Source organism: Falco rusticolus, chromosome 7 (assembly GCF_015220075.1).
Source record: "Falco rusticolus isolate bFalRus1 chromosome 7, bFalRus1.pri, whole genome shotgun sequence".
Classification (NCBI taxonomy): Eukaryota; Metazoa; Chordata; class Aves; order Falconiformes; family Falconidae; genus Falco; species Falco rusticolus.
In genome coordinates, this window is record NC_051193.1 from 66,697,292 (window position 1) to 66,716,230 (window position 18,939).

Below are 18,939 nucleotides of genomic sequence, written 5' to 3' on the forward strand. Positions count from 1 at the left end.
AATAAAACTGTTATTTCATCACATCTGCCTTCACCTGATACATACGGTTGTGAAATAAAAAACAAATCCTGAAAGGTGTTTTTATTTCTTCCAGAATATCAAGTAGCTCTTTATAGCAACGATTGATAGAAAAGTCATAACCACTAACAGCCAGAATACAGGAATACTCACACCACTCACAAGTCTGTTTTCAGTACTTCTGAGGGTTATTTTTGTGAACTGGATAATCTAGAGATAGTTATTTCTTTGGTTGTTCCAAGGGCCTGTCAAGCATACTGTAAGGAACATTTCTGCTTGGGCCGCTTAGATGTAATCATTTCCAAAGCTTTCTTTTTCGTGATTTGTTTTGTTCTTTCTTACCTATATTCACAAGCAGTTTTCAGATGTAGGGTCCTATAAAACTTTACTGTGAGGAAAGATGAAAAAGAGGAGGAAATTTCTAATATAGAACTAAATTACAAAGGGAGTTTGTTTAGGTTGCCAGACATTCATCCATTCAAATCTTTTTTTCCCCTGTAGCAGCTATTCAGCTTTTTAATTCTATTTTTCATCTTTTGCCTTTTGTGTGTTCATTGAAATGGGAGCTATATGTATAGCTGATGCATTCACAATGAATTTGTCCAGGTTTCGTGTGCTACGTACAGCTTGATACGCTTTCTTCAAGCACATACTTGTTTTGAACAGTGCAATTCTGTGCAGACTCAGCTGCTGTCCTTGTAGCTCTCAGTTTCTCTCCCTGTTGCCGTTCCCAAAAGTTAAGGAGTAGTCAGATATTAAATTCGTCCCACCATTTATAAAGGGGTTTGCTCATAATGCTTAAGATCTAGCCAGGGTGGTGTAGGCTGTATTAAACACAGTTTTAAGTTTCCGTGGTCTAATGTCAAGATTCCACTGCATATTAATAACCAATATTGGAATAAGACGCCACAGAAGAGGTATATTTTCCTTTGTTGTTTATTATAATACAAGAAAAACAAATCTAGAAAGCACATTTCATGGAGCACCATATTGTAACAAAGTGTTGCTGGCTCTCCTGCAAAGTGTATTTTTGACATTTAAACAATGACACACACATAGTCAGTACACACAGGCATCTACACACAGGCATCTACGTGCCGGTGATCTTATTCACAGCCCCAACGAGGCCTAATTTCAAATACAGAAACGCTAAGGTGCACAGAGGAATGCCAGTGTGAGGGCATCTGATCGCCAACTGAGTTAATTACTCTTTTGTTAGCTATCTTCATGAGCACACAAGCTTTCATTGTCTCACCCCAACCTCTCTTCTCTGAAGCCTCCAAATTGGGCCCAAAGGTCACTGAACACGGAGCCGGCACAGACATGGTGTAGAGTTGAACAAAACTGGCCAATATTCCCTACCTGATACCTCTTATTGCTTTGGTAATAGTACTGAATGGAAGTCTTACAAACTCTTAAACCTCCACATCACAGAAGAACCACTTGCACACATACAGAAACGTAACCTACCTCCCCACACACACATAGCACTGATACCTTTTTGAGAAGCTCTGGGGGTTTGCCCACCAAGATCACCTTCATAAAAATGATTGCATTTTGTTTTTCAAAGGTTCAGACAGTTGTTCAACAATATATTTCAGAATATATTTCTTTCTTTTGAATAGACAGGGCATGTTTTCCTGCTGCCTTAAATTTATGTCATTGTCTACACAAGCAAGAGCAAAATGCTATCGTTTTCATCTGTACAAAATGTTTTACATTCATTTTATACAGTGCTAAATAATGATGCTAAGCACAGAACAATGTAGAATGATAGCCCAAAATAGCTTTTTACCTTATTCAAAATGGAAAAGTACTGGAAGTTTCCCATACTAATGTTAAGACACAGTATTGGGGTCTCTATTATACACAGTAACCTTCCAAAATACTTTCAGGCACCTATTTTGCGAGCTATTGCTCAATATGTATGTCACACTGAAGCACCTCAAGTAATACAGTTTAGTGCCCTGAAACAGTGAGAATAAGAGACAAAAGCAAATCCAGGAACACAGCAGACCAGACCAATTGTGAAGGACGATGCTAGCAAGGCAGTGAAATCACTGCCTAGACCCAGAACAACCCACTGTTACAATAATTCTGGGTATCTGACATATGGCCACTTCTATCATTAACTGAGGACAAGGGATGAAGTTTAATTTAAAAACAAAAAATGCTCTAATTTTGTCAACAAAAATAAATGAAGAGCTTGTATTTTTATCAGCCACTTACAAAAGATTTTTTTTTCCTCTAAGCCCATTTCTCTTTGAAATACTTCCCCTGCTTTCTGACCACAAATTTTCTGGGGAAATTTAAGGATTTGCAAAATGTATTTCTGTCTTGATAATCAGTGAGGCTGAACTATCTTTAAGTTTTGGGCAGGGTAATGCATTCATGTTGCCAAGAAAAAAATGAAGTTATTATGTATTTTTTCTTGTGGAAAATCCTTGTGGATTTCCCCTTTCCAGGAGCCAATTTTATAATTCCTTTATCCTATGTGATGAACAGACATCTATGAATAACGAGAAAAAATAATGGAAATTCAAAAGGGAAAATGGACTTGAAAAGTAACTGTAACTTTAGATACACAAAGTGGTATAAACTCACAGAATTACTAGCTCAAACTCTCTCCTCCAAGCTAAAGGTATGTTTCAACAGCTGTGCTAAACGTTTGGCTAGCATTTCCCAGATAAACAGTTCGGACTGCAACTGGGTGATGCGGAAAAGAAGAGAGAAAGAAAAGACTTACTAGTTTAAATTTTACAAAGGCTATGGCATTGCTATGGATTAATAAAGTTTCGGATGACTGAAGAACAAGATTTATTAAAGCCAAGATGTTGTGCTAGGTACGTGGAAACATATTGTCTCTCGGAGTAACATCTACAGCTTTACTCACCTGAGTAAAGGGCACTGTAACAGAAAAAGAAGAGATTCAGAGACAGGCAAAAAATACGGGCCTGTATAAGAATGTGAATTATTGTCTTAAGAAAGGTATGCAAATTTCTATAGAGAGTATATAATCACTGACATACTGAAGAAAAATTGGGATCACTCCTGTTTATACTATTTTAGCATACAAGAGCAAGAGCTTGAGAATGACACTGAAAAGCAGCCAATTTAAATCTGAAAAAAAAATATCTGTTTTTATTCATTTTTCTTTGCTCTTAAAGATGATGTTTCTTGATTTTAGTATTCCCCACCTCAAGAAATATTTAAATCTCAAAACTCCAGATCAGCCACTCATAGGGATATTCGGACATCAACAATCACATTAGACAAGACAAAAATAAAAAGGGCTGAAGCTAATGAAAATTCCAGAAGAAATTATTGCACCTTCCCCTGAAGCATCTGATACAGTCAGAGGTAGGACTCTGGATTAAATAAGCCATGTAGTTTGGCTGTGTTACTGTTTCTATGATACTAGGTTTAAAAATCTCAGTTACATATCCCAGTTAGTCATGAAAATGTATAACAAACTTCCACACTGAGCAATGCGTTACAGTAACATTAACAAACGGGAGGACAGAATGATTATTATTATTGGCCTTAGACACCACTTATGTGTGCATGTATATGGATATACATACATAGAATTGTATGATACACATATATATGCATACACTAATGCATACATACATACACACGCACACACACAAGCATGTCATCTGAGAAGTGGGGCTCACCATAAGGTCTGAAGACCACTCGTTACGCCCTTCTCGCCAACCAGTGTAAGTGTACATGTGTATACATTTAACAGTGTGTGGAGGAAAATACGAGAAGGAAGGGAAGCATGAACCTGAAAATATGGGAGAAATCACTCATGTTACCGTCATTATTTCAGACCTGTTCTTGAAAACACATCTCCAAATGCCTTGTACATTGGCTGACGTACAACAGCCAAGCAAGAGGAAATACACAGTATTAAAGGGACACTGTGAAAATGAAAATGTTTACATACGTATTTTCTGTTCTTCCCTGTGTTACTACTAATACATCATATTCCTGACAACTGACAGGATGAGAAATTAAAAGAACTAATTTGATTTTTGCCACTTATCCTGTTCATCTGTTTCATGTTTCTGCCAAAGTTGAGAGAAAACTTGGATAGTCCATCTCCTTATGGGTTTTCATTTATCAGCTCCAACGGGTTAGCTCGTTGTAAACTTGCCTTTTCATCAGGCTTGATAAAATCATTGTAGTTTTAGAAATACCTAAACTTAATGTACGTTTTAAGTTGACAGTATCTCTTTAAAGATAATTAATAATTCCTCAGACTCATTCGTATGAAAATTCTGCCATCTTTTACACTTACTCACATTAGTTCACACTATTTGTCCTCCCTGTTTCTCTGGGAAGGCTTTTAAGAACACAAGTGAAACGAACAGACCACCATCCCGTTTGATCGCAGAACTCCAGCTAATCAGTTCTGAGGCTGCAAACAACTGAACTTCCAGACAAGCTAACGTAGCTAGGAACTACCTGCACGTATCTACAACAGCAAAAATCAGCATGACTACATTTAACAGGGTAAATGACAGGATAGGTTTCCATTTCAATGAGGTAAAGTTGTGCATAAGTTCCCCCGTCCCCCCAAATATATCTGTAAGGTCATTAACTCCAATAAAAATAAAAGAGAGAAATAAGTTATTTTCTTTTAAAAAAGCTAAAACTGAAATTACCTTTAAGCCTACCGCTAGACAGAAAGACATCAAGGCGGGTACAGAAACAGAGAAGAGAACCAGAGGATATTGATAAATGTGTGTTGTCAGCTCTGAGAACCAAGGGCTGGCTGGCATCAGCTGAGTTTTGTCTCATGATGCACGCTCTAGGCGGTTCTCACTGTTTTGTTACAAATAGTCCAAGTTTGGGGTTTTTTTCAACTTGTAATGGGCTTATTTGATCGCCTTTGTCTTTTTGGTCCAGCTCCATAGATTTTAACATTTCTCTTGGCAGGCGCAGGCCTGCATACTGGATACAAACGTATAGATAGAATGACATCGTTCATAACTGTGCAGAGGCGTTCCTAGAGAGTACAAATACCAGCATACAATGTCTCATTTGGATCTGCAGCCTGCCTGCACGATGCATTGCATGGTGGTTCCTGTAGTCTCTGAACAATAAATTCTCTACGAGAGAGGCCGAGTGCCACACTCCTTGGTATTTCTATGGAAAAGTAATTGCAAGCCCCTGGCTCCTCTCAGGTCACTTGCATTGGCCACAGGAGGGTAAAGACGTGTTTCTGGTGAAATGCGTGGCACTGCCTTTCCATGGATTGCCTTCCAAGCAGCGACGCACCTGGCCGGCCCCAGGGCCGACACTTCACAAGAGGAGCTCCTGGAGACAGGTCCTGTCTCACCACTCTTCCCACTCGCCAGCAGCACCATTTCGCAGAAGCCTCTTCACCTCTTCTGTCCTGTAGCGAGTGCAGGAGTGGGATTTTTTTCATACAAGAATGTTTCTGTGGAGTCAGGGTTTTTTGTTTAATTTTCTTTTCTTACTTAACATTAGCTTGACCTGGTTATCAAGTGTGTTCTCCTGCAATCATCTGAAAGGCCTTCTTGAAACCAGCATATTTTTTCTTTTTTTGTTTTTGTTTTTTCCCTTTTACATCACCTTAAAGGGACACTTCTGTGGACATCGCTTCTGTAGAGAACAGATTTCATCTTTTGCTGAAGTTTTGTTCCAGCCAAAGCCGAACCTCCTGCAGATTGTAGAAAAAGGGGCCTTTGCCTCCCAGATAGGCGATTTTTTGTCTCTGCACAATGCATACTCGCTCAAATGAAACCCCGTAGGCCACGTTGGCGTTGTTGTCCATGCAGTCAGCCACCACTTGGCACTGAGGTGGCAAGGAAAAGCGCTCTAGGAGCTGGTGAGCAGCTGCACATCGGTCTTCCTGGTTCCTGTGTTTCTTGACTTCAAATGAAGAAGGGGAGATTCCAGGGGCAGCCCAGCCATCTGACGGGTGAGCCTCGTCAATGTAGACCAACAGAAAGTCAGCCACACCAGAGAACTCCTCCACCAACTTGCTGAAGGCCGACAGCTGGCTTGTGAATGGTGGTCAGGTAGCTGAACCAAAGTTGACCACCAGCGGCCGCTCAGAGTTGGCAAAATCCAGAAGGTGGCATTTGGTCCCACATTTGCCACTGACATTCTTCCAGCTGTTACTGCTGCCGTCACTGCCCTTGGCTATGTGGATTACACTGGAGTTTGGGGCTTCTCCTCCCAGTTTGACCTGACGGCAAAACAAATTAAAACGTAGCAAGTTAGTGTGACTTGCTTGTCCAGTAGCCTTATGACTACTACTCTTCAAGTCACCTGTCCAAAAAGTACACCTAACTACCCACATGGATGCTAGCATGGGGACATAGCAAATCATCAAAAGCAAACAGCTTCAAGAAATTCATCTAGTCCATCTCCACTCACAGTACAGGGAAACATGGCATTCCTGACAGGTATAACTACTTCACTAATGTCAGAACATTTGGTCTGAAATCTGTCTTGTCCTGTCCACTACACACACACACACAGTCCTGTCCACCCTTACTGTATTTGCAGACTCTTACTCTCTTTCAGACAGACTACCTCCAATTTCTCATAACTTTTCTCTGTGAGCTGAATTTTCTAGATGTGATATTTTTTCACTGCCGTCATCTGAGTTCTCTCTACTTGGTTCACATCTTCCTTGAAGAACAGTGTTAAAAACTTCAAAAGAGTTTTTACTAATTCTCAGAATAATCAGACAATTACTTAATGTATCTCACAGGCTACATCTGTTTCTACATTCCAGATGTTTACTTTTTATGAAACATCATGACTGTTTCTGAAAAGCAGGATTGTTGACTAGGAGTCATCTAGTGAGAAGTTACAATGCCTAGGTCCCTTTTTCTGCCTTTCTAGTTGCTCCCCATCATGGATTTGGATACTTCCTTCATCAGTCCAGCTTGAATTTGGTGCTTTGCACTCGACCCCACTGAACTGCATTTCCTACATTTCAAGGCATTTTTCCAGTTTTCCAAAATCATTCTGCATTGTATCCGTGACCTTCACAACACACGCAGTGCCTCTCAATTTTGAAAGGTTTTCAGATTTCATACATGACTATTCTCTTCCATCCTGCAGTCCAAGGTTGAAAATACTCAGAATACCAAACACAAGGGAGATCTCTGCAGATGCCCACTCAGTGTACATCCTGCTCTTACAGTGGACCAACCAAGACTGTGCTCTCCAAGGGTTTTTCTAACTGCTTTGCAGTAACCACATCACTGATTGAGTGACACTTCAACTGCAGTGCTTTTCTAGAAGACAACTGGGGGGAAAGCAACAGGAAAAGGGGAAAGTTTTTACACAAAGGTTGAAGTAGGATGAAGTGAAAACAAACTGTTCTCAGCTGTAGCTCCAGATCTAACTCAAACCTAACATGCAATTGTGGAAAAGTAATTTTGCCTGACTGTTTCTATTCCCCTGCCTATAGAAAAAAGGCAGACTATAAGCAACTCATAGAAGGGACTGCCAGGTTTAGGTGGAGCCTGCAGAGGGCTCCAAGATCCTTAGCTGATAACTGCTATAGAACCACAAAATATTACATAAGACAATTAGTTTTTAATGAGCTCTGCCACGGCGATTCCTATGTATCTGCCTTTACCATCAAGCTCTAGTACAACAATGCAATTATCCTTTTGTGCTTCCCTGACTCTTTCTATCTCTCTCTGTCTCCTGTCTATTTGATTATGTTCAGAAGTGTTGCTTTGAAGGAAACACACAGGGCCAAATTCTGAAGTCTTTCATACTGTATTTATTTCTTTCTGAAGCTACGCTCCAACTAAAGTCAATAGAAGTTAATGCTGAATTTTTAGAATTAGAAACTGATTTTTGGTGCACTTCTACATTATATACATATACATACATATTCTACATTACATTATAGGGTATCCTGGTGAGTCAGACTCACTAAGAAACTGAGTTAACAGCTGAATACTTAGCCAATGCAATTGCTGCTACACACAGATCCAGAGGCAAGTATATTGTAGATACTGGATCCTCCATTTCTCCCCCAGAAATCTGACTACCTTGAGCAAATCTACAGTTATTCATGACTCGGCATTATTTCGTCAGAATAGCAATAGAAGCAAGAAACTAATCAAAGCAAAGTTTGTAAGACACTGACTTTACAGCTGCCAGACTTCACAGTTACACAAGAAGGTCTCACAGCATGTTGGCACACGATAGAAACATCATTTTGACTATTTTCCACGGGGCAAATTGAGACACAACTGTTCTGCCATTCTCACTCAGGCATCAGCAAGGAAGAGAGCCACAGAAAGACTGCCCTAGACCCACAGATCTCTCCAGGCCAAGCACGAGGTAATCGCCCCTGCGAGCAGAGCACGTGCAGCTGCCACTGTATGGCAGGCAAGGGAAGCAAGTGATGCCCCAGGAAAGCACAGCTCCATGTGGCCCCTTCCCCATAAACCTGTGTCTGCAGCATTGCTATCTGCTAGAGCCCTGGTAACAGTTAAAAAAAAAAAAAATTAAGACTTGAGCTCCGTTGCCTTTGAGAGCAAGCAAGGTTTGAACTAGCTGGGTTTAGGGCCTGCTGTGTGACTGTGCCCAGCTGTTGAACTCAAGGAAGGAAAAGAGCTGTATCCCAGTTTTTGAAAAGAAAGGCTCTATCTGGAGAGAGGCAGGCTTGGAGACTCGGGCTGTAACATTTAAGCACCATTAAGCATCTTGCAGCGTTTAAAAAGTGCTGCTGCAGGCCACTTAGCAGGTAGTAGGTACTCTGCTGTGTGAGCTGTTGGAACATCTCATTTCTCTCTGCTGTTCTGTGTAGTAAGATAGGCAAAGCATGAGGGACTAAGGTAACGGGCCAGGCTTGAGCAAAGAAATACACAGGTCAAGATCATGCGGTGGCCACCGAATCATCTTGAGGGCTGCATTCAACCCATAAGCCAGCTAGGAAGTTGTGCAAGCCAGTAACTACCAGAAGTGGGCACATCTCAAGAAACACAACATCTGCACATCTGCACAAACACTAGATCCCTCTTTACCTAGAAAGCTTAACTGTTCTTGCACTACCAAGCAAATGCTTTTTTCAGAGCTGGCTTGCCCAAAACGTGCCTTCTAAGCAAAGCCTGACATGTAAGTATCTGTGCTGCACCCACTCCTTGGATGAATAATGGACCTCAGTATTTAGGAGAGTGCACTTATCCAGTCAAAGAAAAGAAGTAATAACATATGATTTATCTCATAAATCACAGTTAAGCAACACAACTTTGAATTTCTGATATTTGCTGGCACTTCTCAGAGGAGGAGAAAAATAAAGGTAGAAAGGACAGAAGCAACTAAAACTCAACGACAAACAGAGCCACTCAGGAGACAAGCTGCATCTGAGCAGCTGTTTCCCCTCGCTCTTCTGGTTTTATTTGAACAAATTTATTATGAGCGAAAATACTGTAACCAACACTCTTGAACTGGGAAACCAGAGTCTGCTTCTTGATCATATCCAAGCAGAAGAGAGGCTACACACTGCAAGCTCCTCGTTACCAACTCAGGTCTACCAAACGCTTCTTTTCCTAGGCCAGTCTGCAAACCCTAACGGAGCAGACTAACATAACAGCTCCCATCAAACACCAGCATGGAGATGCCCCTCAGGTGCTATTTAGCACGGGTACCAAGGGTGGCATCGTATTTCACTGTTTGTTCTCCAACAAATCAAGCTTGCACTCTGTCTCTCGCACTCCTTATTGACTAAAAACTGGGTAAGTTTAGGAAACAAAGTACAAACATACCCTATGTTACCTTATAGCAGTTTCTTTCCATTTCCCACATTCATGAAGAACATCTCATGGCCGCAGATTACCTACCATTTTTATTTTTGTTTCTAGGAGTGCTTGTGTTGGGTTTTTTCCCCTTAATGAGACATCCTTGCCAAGCAGGCATTCACAAGGCATTTTCTGCTCTTGTAGAGGAGTAATTAAGGTCGGTGCCAGTGTCAGGCAATCCAAAAAGCAGCCCTGCCCAGTCGTTAATGTTTAAACATAAGCAGCGGCATCTCCGCTAATTAGTCTTGATGAAGCGCTGACATTCCCAAAGGGACTCTTTATTTTGCCAGGCTCAGAACCGATTGACACAGGATGACAATATCATCCTTGCTGATCATTTGCATTGTAGGCCTTGGCTGTTTTCTTTGTTGTTATTTATTGAAAGAAAAAATAGCTCTTGGAAAAGAGAATCAACGCAATGAGAAAACAAAGAAAAACCCCCATGTATTCAGCCAAACCGCTTTTGAAATCTTACACAAAGGCAGGCAAAATATAAATTCTGAGAAACAAACTAGCAGAATTCCCCTCACACGCGATCCAGCATTTCTATAATCACGTACTTCTGTGCGTGAATGTTTGGGCACTCTGTGCCAGCCTGGGACGAGGCGGAGAGCGGGCAGCGCAGGCACCCCCTCCCGCGCAGCCTGCCTGGGACACGCAAGGTTGGCCAAGCAAATTGGGAGCCAGCCCAGCCAGCAGCCAGCCACAGCCCCTCACCAAAGCAATGACTTGCAGCGTTTGGGCGAATTCCGTGTTTGCTTGACAAGCCTCGGTGCTGCATGCCCTTCTGCAAGTCCGCGCGCAGAGCGAGAAGGGAACAAGGTTGCCGATGCATTAGCACGCCGGCTGCAAAATGACGGAGACTTAGGAGTGGGAAAGAAAGCCCTATTCATAAACGACAGGCTAGAAATAGCACATAGTGCTAACTTTGTTGTACATTCTCCAGGAGGACTAGGAAAAGCCCCACGGACAAAACATGGCCTCCTCATTTACCTTTTCGTTTTTCTCATTTTGCTTTTATCAGCTTTAGCATAACCCTCCTGGGATGCCATGCACTGGGATACAGCTTTCATACCCTGCATGAGGGATTTTCAAATGGTTTGGCAGACTCATCGGGCTGTGTCAACCCCCTAAAGAAAATAGGTGATGCCAGACAATTAGCAGTCTGTGATATTAGCCATTTCAATATGGACATGCTGCGTCCGGGACTGGAGTCCAGGGATCGGTAATGAACTGAATCCCTGGAGCTTTTTGCTCCTTTCAAGTTCTCTGCTTTGATTTGATTTGATCCTAATTCAGCTAAATATAGCCTCTGAACAGCCTGATACTTCTCAGTGCTTTATCCAAATCATAGTCAGACTCTGGCTGGGGAATTATACAATTCATTATTTTTATTTTCTTTATTTGCATGACCCAGAGCTGGAGAACTCTGCAGTGGATAAAAATTCCAGGAGGCCCTCGTCTGGAGTAGCATACAGGAGCAGGAACCCTTCATTTGTCATGGGGAGGTGACAGCTTGTTGTAAGAGACTCGATTACTCGGAGAGCAGAGACTAGAATTGACTCACGTTCTCCCAGAGTCCCCAGTCTTTTATTTAGGATCAGGTGTATGAAGCTGAGGGAGGGAAGTGGGAGTCAAATTAAAAAGGGCACATTCTAGATCAAAATAACTAGTCAAATGCTGTTTTCTTGATTTAAAAATTGCCATCCCACAAAGGAACATGCATGGCAGAGGAAAAGCATAAAGGAGCCTTTTGCCTGGTACTCTTATAAAAGAAAATGGATAATTTTTAAGAAAATACATTCTATATATTTACAAGAAAACATTAAAAAAATGGATAATTTCAGCTCCTCTGGTCAGGGAGCCTACAGCAAGCTGCTTAAGGGCTTCTGTCTCCCGCTGGATGGGAGCATGGCCTCCAGCACCATGGCCTCAGGGCCACTTGCTGCCCTGCTGGGCTAACTACAGGTGACACAGTCCTTCACCAGTCTTTGCTGGTCAGCACCTGGAGGAGATTTGAAGTTAATTTGGATGATTTTTTTGTTGGTTCTTTTTTTTTTAAAACTCAGCTTTAGCAATGTATGAGTCCATACACAGCAGTGATTCTGCTGGCGAGGCAGAGCCAGGGTGCAGGGATTGGGTACAAGCCTTTCCCTGGGTGCTGCCCACTTGCTGCGCCTACCACAGCCGAGGGGGTTACACAAGGGTTTTACAAAAAGGCAGCAGTTCCTTCGGTCAGTTTTCCACATGTTAGAGTGGAAATGGAAGACCGCAAAGAGGTGGTGTGGAAGAAGTGAAGTTAGATCTGCAAAATGAAATGGACAGGATGAGCCCCCATGTGGGACAGGAGTTGTCAGATCCCTTTTTCTACCTTTGTCCATCTTGGGTGTTTGAACCATACGCTCCAGTCTTGGGTGAACCATCAGCTCTGTGGGACAAACCACCTGCCTCTCTTGCCTAGGACACTCCCTGGGGCAATGGGTCTAGGCTGGTCCTCAGGCACTACTAGAACAAACATGATTATATATTATTAATAATGACAATGTCTTAATAATAATGACAATGACATGCCCAAATCCTGTTGACCTTATGTTCCAAACGCTGCAGGAAAAGTTTTAATTGTGGTTTTATTTTGTTTTTCTCACTTCTTTCAAGACTGTTTTAATTTGCAAATGTCAATGAAAACAATCCTGCTAAGGCTGAACTTTGTAATGCCAATAAAATATTTTTAATACCACACAATATCTAGCTTCTAAACCCCAAAACTACACAACACACTCTTTTGCAAATTCCCTTTATCATTGTCAAATTCAGAGAAAGACACTTTGTTACCTTGCTAAATACAAATAATGAGTACAGAGGTTATGCCTTCCTTCCAACCTTTAAAAAATTTCTCCCCAAAGCAAAGAGTTACTGGACAGCCAAACAGCAGGTAAAGGATCACGCCAGTATATTACTTTCAAATTTTGTGATAATGCTGTCCAGCATGTACTGAAGATGACAGTTCTGGGGCTGTCCTGCTTTGCATACTGATTTATTTTAGGAATAAAAGATGTAGTTATCAGGCAGGCAGAAGTAGCCAAAGGTAATTTAATTGTGCTTCCTTGAAATCTGAGGAAAACCCAACTGGGTGTTTACTGAACCAGTCTACTTGGTGCTACACCCAGAGCGGGGTCTATGCCGTGAAGCTGGGATCCTGTGCCAACCGTCCCCTCCCTGCTGGGTCTGTCATGCCAGAGTTTGCTGCTGGCCCATGCTAAAGACAGTAGAAAGCCGTACGTGCAAATACCCACCACCATTCATCACTTGAGATACCAGCATCCTTCTGAGGCCTGGAATGTGCATTTACACCCATGTGCATATATGTGCATGTTACCCCCTAGATGCATCACAGCATTTGGCTGCTTCAGGGAGATGCCATTAAGGTCTTCCCCCTAACTATCCTGCTAGTGGAGAAGAGGGAGGGTTTCCTCTAGGATAACCTTACGCCTCTCCACTGAGGACCAGGCACCATAGCTCTGAAACACAAAGCTTGTATCTGGAATGGAAAAGCTTCCAGCATGAGGTCCCTCCACTGAGGATTGCTAATAGGGACAACCTTTTATGTACCCATTTTAAAAGCATTTTAAGATAATGATTTCTCACCTTTGGAGTCTTAGAAAGTGGATTCATCTCAGTACTAAATAAAGCATGGAACTCAGCAGGTAAAAAACAAGCTTTTAAAGGTAAATACGATGTCTTTTTCCAAAGCCCTCTAGCTATTTCTCTGGGTTGCTATAAGGTATGTGACACATTCAGTAGACATGCTGTGGCCTAAAACAAATGCCTCACTGGCATTTGTAGAGCCGGCCTCTATAAATCGTGCAGAAGGCACACTAGCACCTTCCCAAAAATCTCTTGGGTTTTGTCTCTTATCTGTAGGTGTGGTTGCATTCATATCTATACATATGTATACATACACATAATACGTGTATACATATACAGAGAAATGAGAGAGGACTGACTCCTGAAAACGGAGATGATGCATGCCTATGTGTGTGGATTTTTGCATTTATACACATATAGGTATATGTATGTACATATATATATAGACAGATACACACACATATATGTATCTGTATACATACAAACACATATGAAAGTGCGAATACCTACACTCACATACATACATACATGATTTGCTCTTCAGGAGTCAAACCCCTCATTTCTGTAGATAAACAGAGCACAGCAGTAAATCAGAAAAATAACATTTAAATGAAATAGTTGCACTCTTTCCATTATACAAAGTTAATGTAACTTGACTACTAGCTCTATTTGTCTCTGTTATGACAATTAATCTGGTCCTAAAGACTCCCTTGTTGCAATATTAGACACGCTTGCCTCTTGGAAAAGAATAGGAGAAGGATGGTCTATGAATCACAAAGCTGGTGCGGTGTAGACAATATCAACACTGTGTCAGATACTGAACTCAGAGCTAAAGAAGTAAAAAGAAACATATTAATCATTGATAAAATTTACATAAGAAAATAAAAATAAACAAAAGATCAATCATTTTGATTCCAGCGGGACTGTAACATGTAGAGAAAACAAGTCATATAAAATGTTCCAATAAAAAAGCTTACTTACTATACTCTATTCCAATACAACATACTCCACACTGCTTCCCCACTGAGGATGTTAAAGTCTTCAACTGTTGCTAAGTAATCTTGCCTATGAAATAATTGCCTCAATCAAAAAGTCATGTGTAATAGTACTTAACAACAACAAAAAGCAGAACAAAAGCAAGTCAAAATTTGGGTAAGATTTTCAAAAGTTTTTCTAGAAGGGAAAACATATCAGAATAGCCATTTTCAAATACACTTTAGTTTAACTATTCCAAGATCATGTCTTACACACACTAGTCCTGAAACAAAACCACTTAAGTCTGGGACAGTCTGTGTGCTTTCAAGGCAGAGGTCCTTTCTTGTAACAAATTTGCTTTAATCCAGAATCTAGTATCTACCCACACTGTTTTTCTGGAATGGCTTCCAGTAAATTTTTCTGTGAACAGAAATTTTACATCAAGTACTTTTGTGAAAAATGTTATGAAATGTACTTAAGAAGAGTTCTGTGTTAGTGGCACAAAACATAGCAAAACCGAGTATAGTTACTACTTTAATCCAGTACTAACTGGCAGTCTAGCTTTGGTTTATCTCAGACATCTGCAATTCTGCTATTCTAGTTGAATCATAAATACTCCTCAATGGAATGAGCTTAAGCACCTGCTTAAGTACTTTGCTAATATCTGGCTTCAGCTAGCAACCTGGAGCAATAAACAATCATGGCTATGATATCAATTGCATTTTGTCATGCTCTTTAGTACTCTGATTCCATAATATTTTTATTTCCCACCCTCACTAATTGGCTAAGATTAAGATATCACAAGTGGGCAGTCCTATTCAGGATTTAGAAAAAGATGATTTAAGGAAAATGATGCTTTGTGGGACAGTCTTTAATATATTTCACTTTCTCATGTTTTTTAAACATTACCACAAAGCAGGGTAAATTCAATTTTCTTCAGCTCTACCAGTACAGCTTTCCAGCTGAAACTTTATTTCTTTCTCTTTTTTACAGAATCAGCAGAAGATTATCCTCCATTGTGGGGGTGATGACTCTTCTTCTCATAATATTGCTCCTCAGATTATGGTGTTCCCTCTGTAATTTGATTTCTACAATTATCTACCTTCCTGTGACTATCAAAGGTTTCCGATGATCTTCTGTCCTTATGGCCCATAATTCTATTACAGAAAACAGACTCTTTCCATGAATTGTTGGTCAATTAGTTTCATCTTAAGGACAGCTGGCACAAATGGATTTTTTCCCCTTTTTGGAACAAGGTTATAAAGTTTGGTTATGTTTATATGCATTTTTCTGTTGAGTTCATTGAGGCCCAGAATCCATCCTAGGGACCTTAAAGCCTGATTGACCTAACAACCTAGGTGATTTAATGGTGAAAAGGGAGAGTATTTAATTACCAAAGTTCAAGGTACGAGTTTCATTGCCAACACCAAAAATAGCACAGAGCTATCCTCCCTGTAGTTTCCATGGTTGACACCAACAGCACTGAGGAAAAGGCAAAGTATGACTTTGGGAAGTACAGAAAGGCATGCGACATCTTTATTTTAAATTATTTTGTATTACCTAAGCAAAACGAGGTTGAAAATATCTCGTGGATGTAAGGTTCCTTACAGCTCCACCCGTTCTTCAGACCCTGGGCCACATACAGGTTGCAAATGTGGGAACTGGGACTCGGCCGTTTCAGAGCTGTGCTACCAGCTCCCACTGGAGCCTCGACCAAGTCATGTGTTAACTGTCCTGCTTTGCCTTGTCTGTAAAATGGGAACAATTGTGTTCACCGGCCCATTTAACAAGGCCACTGTAAAATTTACTTATGTCTGGTGAAGAGACTAAAAACAGAAGCTAGAACCGCTAGGAGAATACTGAGCTTCATTCAGCATTACTTTATTTGGGTAGCCAGCTGGCTGATTCCTAGGGTGGCAGTAAGAGGTTGACCCATTTGGCAAAAGCAAACGTTATTTATATTTGTCTTACACTGAAAATTAACTTCCCCGTGGCCTGGGTTTCAAAGCTAAGCAGCTGGTATTCCATATCAGAAACCCAGCAAACACCAGCGCCACAAGCTCTTCACATCCCTAGGTGAGAGCAAACACAAAAGGCATTATAGGGGAGTGAAAAGGGACCAGGGAAGGCGATACAAAAATAAGTGTTTCAGAAGATACAGAGCTATCATTTGGACAGGACCCCTGTGACCTCATGACATCACACGGGTATGTTAAATTAGATGGTCTAAATAAGACAACAAATTAACAGACTAAGCACTGTTTTGGAAGCCACAGAGCTCTGAATCCAGTTCTTCTACTTACTAACTGGGTGGCCTGTTCAAGAAATTTCATCTTTTTGGGTCCACCTTTTCAAACTATAAAAGGGAGCTATAACTACCTCTTTAGACCTGGGCAGCACCACTGGGTAATGTTTGTACAAAGCTTAAAGGGAAAAAAAAGTACATGTTGCACAACTGCTATTGGCTTTCTTAACTTAAATCATCAGGCAGCTGTCCCTCAGCTAGTCAAGTTCATTTTTAATCTCTGACATGTCCCTCTGTCATTGCTTTCTTGAAGAAAAAAGGCTCAGTGTTTCCCTCGGTGCCCAGTTTTACTATTACTTGGATGCTTCCCCCAGTATAAAAAATAACATACGCGCAATAGAAAATGCCAATGTAATGACAAGGTTTCACCTCTTTCACTCTAATTAAACCAATTCTATCTGTCACACAGATGACATCTGTCTGTGCAGCGCTCTGTCTGAAGACGCAGTCTTCCTATCACCTCTGAGGATTTCCCATGGCAAATAATTAAACAACAGCTGTGAAAACACCCAGGGCATTTTACAATTATGCGAGGATCTTGAAACACTTGATGAACGTGATGATTCGTCCCGGTGGGGAAACTGAGGCACGGCTCAACTAAGTGCCCCGGCCATGGCCGCACAGAGGGTCAGGGGCAGAGCAGCGAGCCCGCAGCCCGAGCTTTCACCTTGCACCTCTCCCATCAAACTTCACACCAGAGAGGGGACACCCAGCCGTCACCCCCTTCCCCTGGCCGCAGGGATGCTCCTCGGAGCTGGCCCCTGCCCACCCCCGGTACCCACCTGCTTGTAGGCGTCCAGGAGGAAGCTGTTCCAGACGCAGCGCAGCCCCTCCGAGGTCAGCATCCTCCGCCACTCGCCGCGCCCGGACTTGGAGCGGCTGAGGAACAGCACCATGTGCTTCAGGAGGATCACCGAGTCATACAGCGCAAGGAAGAGGCAATTGGAGAAAAAGACCGGCAAGATCTGAAGCGTGATCAGCAAATCCACACTTAGCAGACCCATCTTCCTTGCTGCTTCTCTTCAGCCGGATGCCTTCAGCTCCCTTTTTTGCTCTGTACCCTCATTTAAAAAAGTACAGTAAAAAGCATTTCAAAAGCCTCGTTACCCTCCTCCCAGCCGCTCTCTTTAAAACGAGCGGAGATAGTTAAAGACGAGCAGGCTGGTTAAAACCATAACTGCATGATACTCATTCAACTCAGAGCCGCTTATTTTGCAGAAACTAAGATGTTAACAAAAATTCTTCCCTTAACCAGGAGACCTGATTTTGTTGAAGAGAGAGGCAGCTGTGTTTCCAGTTCCCTGCAGTTACAAAATTTAAGCTGAGACTGTTAATTGTTAACTTTCCTGTGCTATCCCATTGTTTCCCAGCTATTTAAGCACTGCACAGACCTCTCATTTCTGTGTCGGTGGAGCTAGCTACCAGGTGCAACAATACTTTTTTAAAAAAAGGTTTATGTACATAAACTTTCTGTTCCTCCCTCCCTCCCTCCCTCCCTCTCTCCCTCCCCCCCACCCGCCTCTCTGTATTCCTGCCTTTCCTCCTCTCTCCCTCTCCCTTGCTATCTGCCTATGGTGCAAAGTGCTTTCCCCTCTGGAGTCCCAGCTTGCTTCCCTGAAGCCTTTTATACATTCCCTAGCTAATTGCTGCAATAGAGAAGTGAAACCCTAATCTTAGTAAAGATCTTGACGTCAATGTAAAAGAGGGCTTTACTTTGGCCAGGACTGCAGTGAATAGAAAAATGAAATTCTCAAAACTTTTTTTTTTTTTTTCTTTCCCCTTAAGAGAGAGGAGAAAAAAAGAGAGACAGACAGCAAGGGTGGAACTTTGCTTTGCTTTGAAAAGGAAAAAGAAAAAAAACCCAATATGCTTCTGACTGCTCTTATGAAATGCTTTCAAATTTTGGAAAAAGTATTTTCATATGACGTGGAAGGTGACACGGCAACGCAAGCTTCTGTTGGTTTTTTCCCTCATGGCTGTTTTTTTTTCCTTTGCCCTTTTGTCTTTTCCAGGAAGGTGTGTGAGTTGATGCATCCCAAGAAAGGGCATGTTTCTGTACATTTTCCTCCCACCTCCATGAAGTACAACATGTATAGGGTTTAAATATCTTTTGTTGTCTTACCGGTATTTAAGGAAAAAGTAGTAAACACCCAGCACTGACTTCATCTACTGATGTGT

At 41.6% G+C, this 18,939-nt stretch overlaps 1 protein-coding gene across 2 annotated transcripts; it reads right to left on the reverse strand.

Moving 5' to 3' along the window:
- Positions 1–936: 936 nt before the first annotated feature.
- DIO2 (iodothyronine deiodinase 2) lies at positions 937–18,234 on the reverse strand. Of its 2 annotated transcripts, none has more exons than XM_037394240.1 (2): positions 17,544–18,234; positions 937–6,247 (listed from the first exon to the last, which is right to left on the reverse strand). In XM_037394240.1, the coding sequence occupies exons 1-2, from the start codon at positions 17,763–17,765 to the stop codon at positions 5,630–5,632; spliced, it is 840 nt and encodes a 279-aa protein (XP_037250137.1). In that variant the 5' UTR covers positions 17,766–18,234; the 3' UTR covers positions 937–5,629. The 2 variants fall into 2 exon arrangements, with proteins under 2 accessions (XP_037250137.1, XP_037250138.1); XM_037394241.1 differs by having other exon boundaries at positions 5,675–6,247.
- Between the last annotated feature and the right edge of the window lie 705 nt (positions 18,235–18,939).